General features: G+C 40.8%; 1 protein-coding gene across 1 annotated transcript; it reads right to left on the bottom strand.

The window, feature by feature from the left end:
* Positions 1-670: 670 nt before the first annotated feature.
* On the bottom strand, positions 671-1,141 carry LOC113624153 (E3 ubiquitin-protein ligase RNF113A-like). Its single transcript, XM_027113904.1, has one exon. The coding sequence runs from the start codon at positions 1,069-1,071 to the stop codon at positions 721-723; it is 351 nt and encodes a 116-aa protein (XP_026969705.1). The 5' UTR covers positions 1,072-1,141; the 3' UTR covers positions 671-720.
* Positions 1,142-1,376: the final 235 nt, after the last annotated feature.

Here is a 1,376-nt window from a genome sequence, read left to right as displayed (position 1 = left end):
ATATGAGAATCAACGGAAATGTAGTTCCAGTTTAAAATTTTTATTCCACTTTTCTACATTAATAACAGTGAATAGAGCAGTGTTTCTTATACTTTTGCCACATTCTTTGGATTATCTTTGATTCTGGCCCACGTTATCTATTGTATTGTCTTATTCTGCTGCATTCTAGAGGACTACTACTATGGGTATTACTTACTAATTGCTGAGATCCCTCTGACTCTGATTGTTCAGGGTTCAGTAATTAGCATATGGAGGTATTCTACCTCTGGTGTGTTTCTACTGTCCTGGATCTCTTTGATTCACTTCTGAATTTCCGGTGCAGTTAAGTCTTGATATAAATCTTTTCAAATACACTCTAATGACTGTAAAAGTTCTTTGCTATTGGAGGTTAGAATTTAACATTCCCAGAAAAAACTATCTTCCGAGGGCTCCATTTATGACCCTTCTTTGTCTTTCAAGAACCCTTTTGTCTCTGCTTACTTCCTTACCAGTCATCACCTGAGCTGTGGAAGGCTGCAAGGGAGAAGAGGGCTAGAGTTGCCAGCTTTAGCAAACGAGAACCCCTGGGAGGGGCAGAGACTCTTTCTGGTGGCACCTCTGAGCTATCCGTTAGATACCCAACTGGAGATGTTGAATAAAAATTAGATATCTGGACTTTTTCTTTTTAAGATTTCCAAAACAACAAAACATTTATCTTGAGATTTGAGAATAATGGGAAAATTAAGTAATAGGAATTGGACCCTTATGGGGGTCTTCTGGGAAATCGGAAGCACCACCCTCTTCTGCAGGTCTATGCTTCTCCAGTTTAGCAGTCAATTCTTTCGCTGGATTGAAGACGCCATTGGTCTGCTGGTCACAGACATAGCAGCCCCGGGTGGGGCGGAAATGCTGCAGTGCACAGCTCTCGCAGAAATAATGCCTGCCCTTGGTGACAACCGGGTTTTGGAAGGTCTGTCGACAGATGAAACACTTGAATGGTATTTCCTCCTCATCACTTCCCACTTCATAGTTTTCGTCCTCATAGACACCATTAGTGATCCTCATCAAACTCACGTTCCATCTGCCACCCATGTTTGTAATCTGAATGGTCCTGGAGGAGTTTGCAGCTGTCTCTGAAGCTGCAAAAACCAGTCTCCTTGTAACCCATTGAATTCAGATATTAGATATCTGAATCTGGACATTGGGGAAAATTTCTGGTCAAATTGGGAGCCATTGGAAGATTAAAGGCGTGAAACTAGATTAGAGGACCAAGCGACTGAGTTGAGATAAGGGAACCAAACATTAGCTCTGGACAACAACATAGACAGTTTAAAATATGTGTAACTAAGTTAGTTCATTATGTGTTATAAACCTGTAAAAGTCTGTATATTCATATT

This window comes from Aethalodelphis obliquidens, unplaced genomic scaffold (assembly GCF_003676395.1).
Source record: "Aethalodelphis obliquidens isolate GAN/ISIS:26980383/991018 unplaced genomic scaffold, ASM367639v1 scaffold12, whole genome shotgun sequence".
Lineage (NCBI taxonomy): Eukaryota > Metazoa > Chordata > Mammalia > Artiodactyla > Delphinidae > Aethalodelphis > Aethalodelphis obliquidens.
Note: the sequence above shows the minus strand (reverse complement) of the source record. Positions and strands in the feature narration are given on the sequence as shown.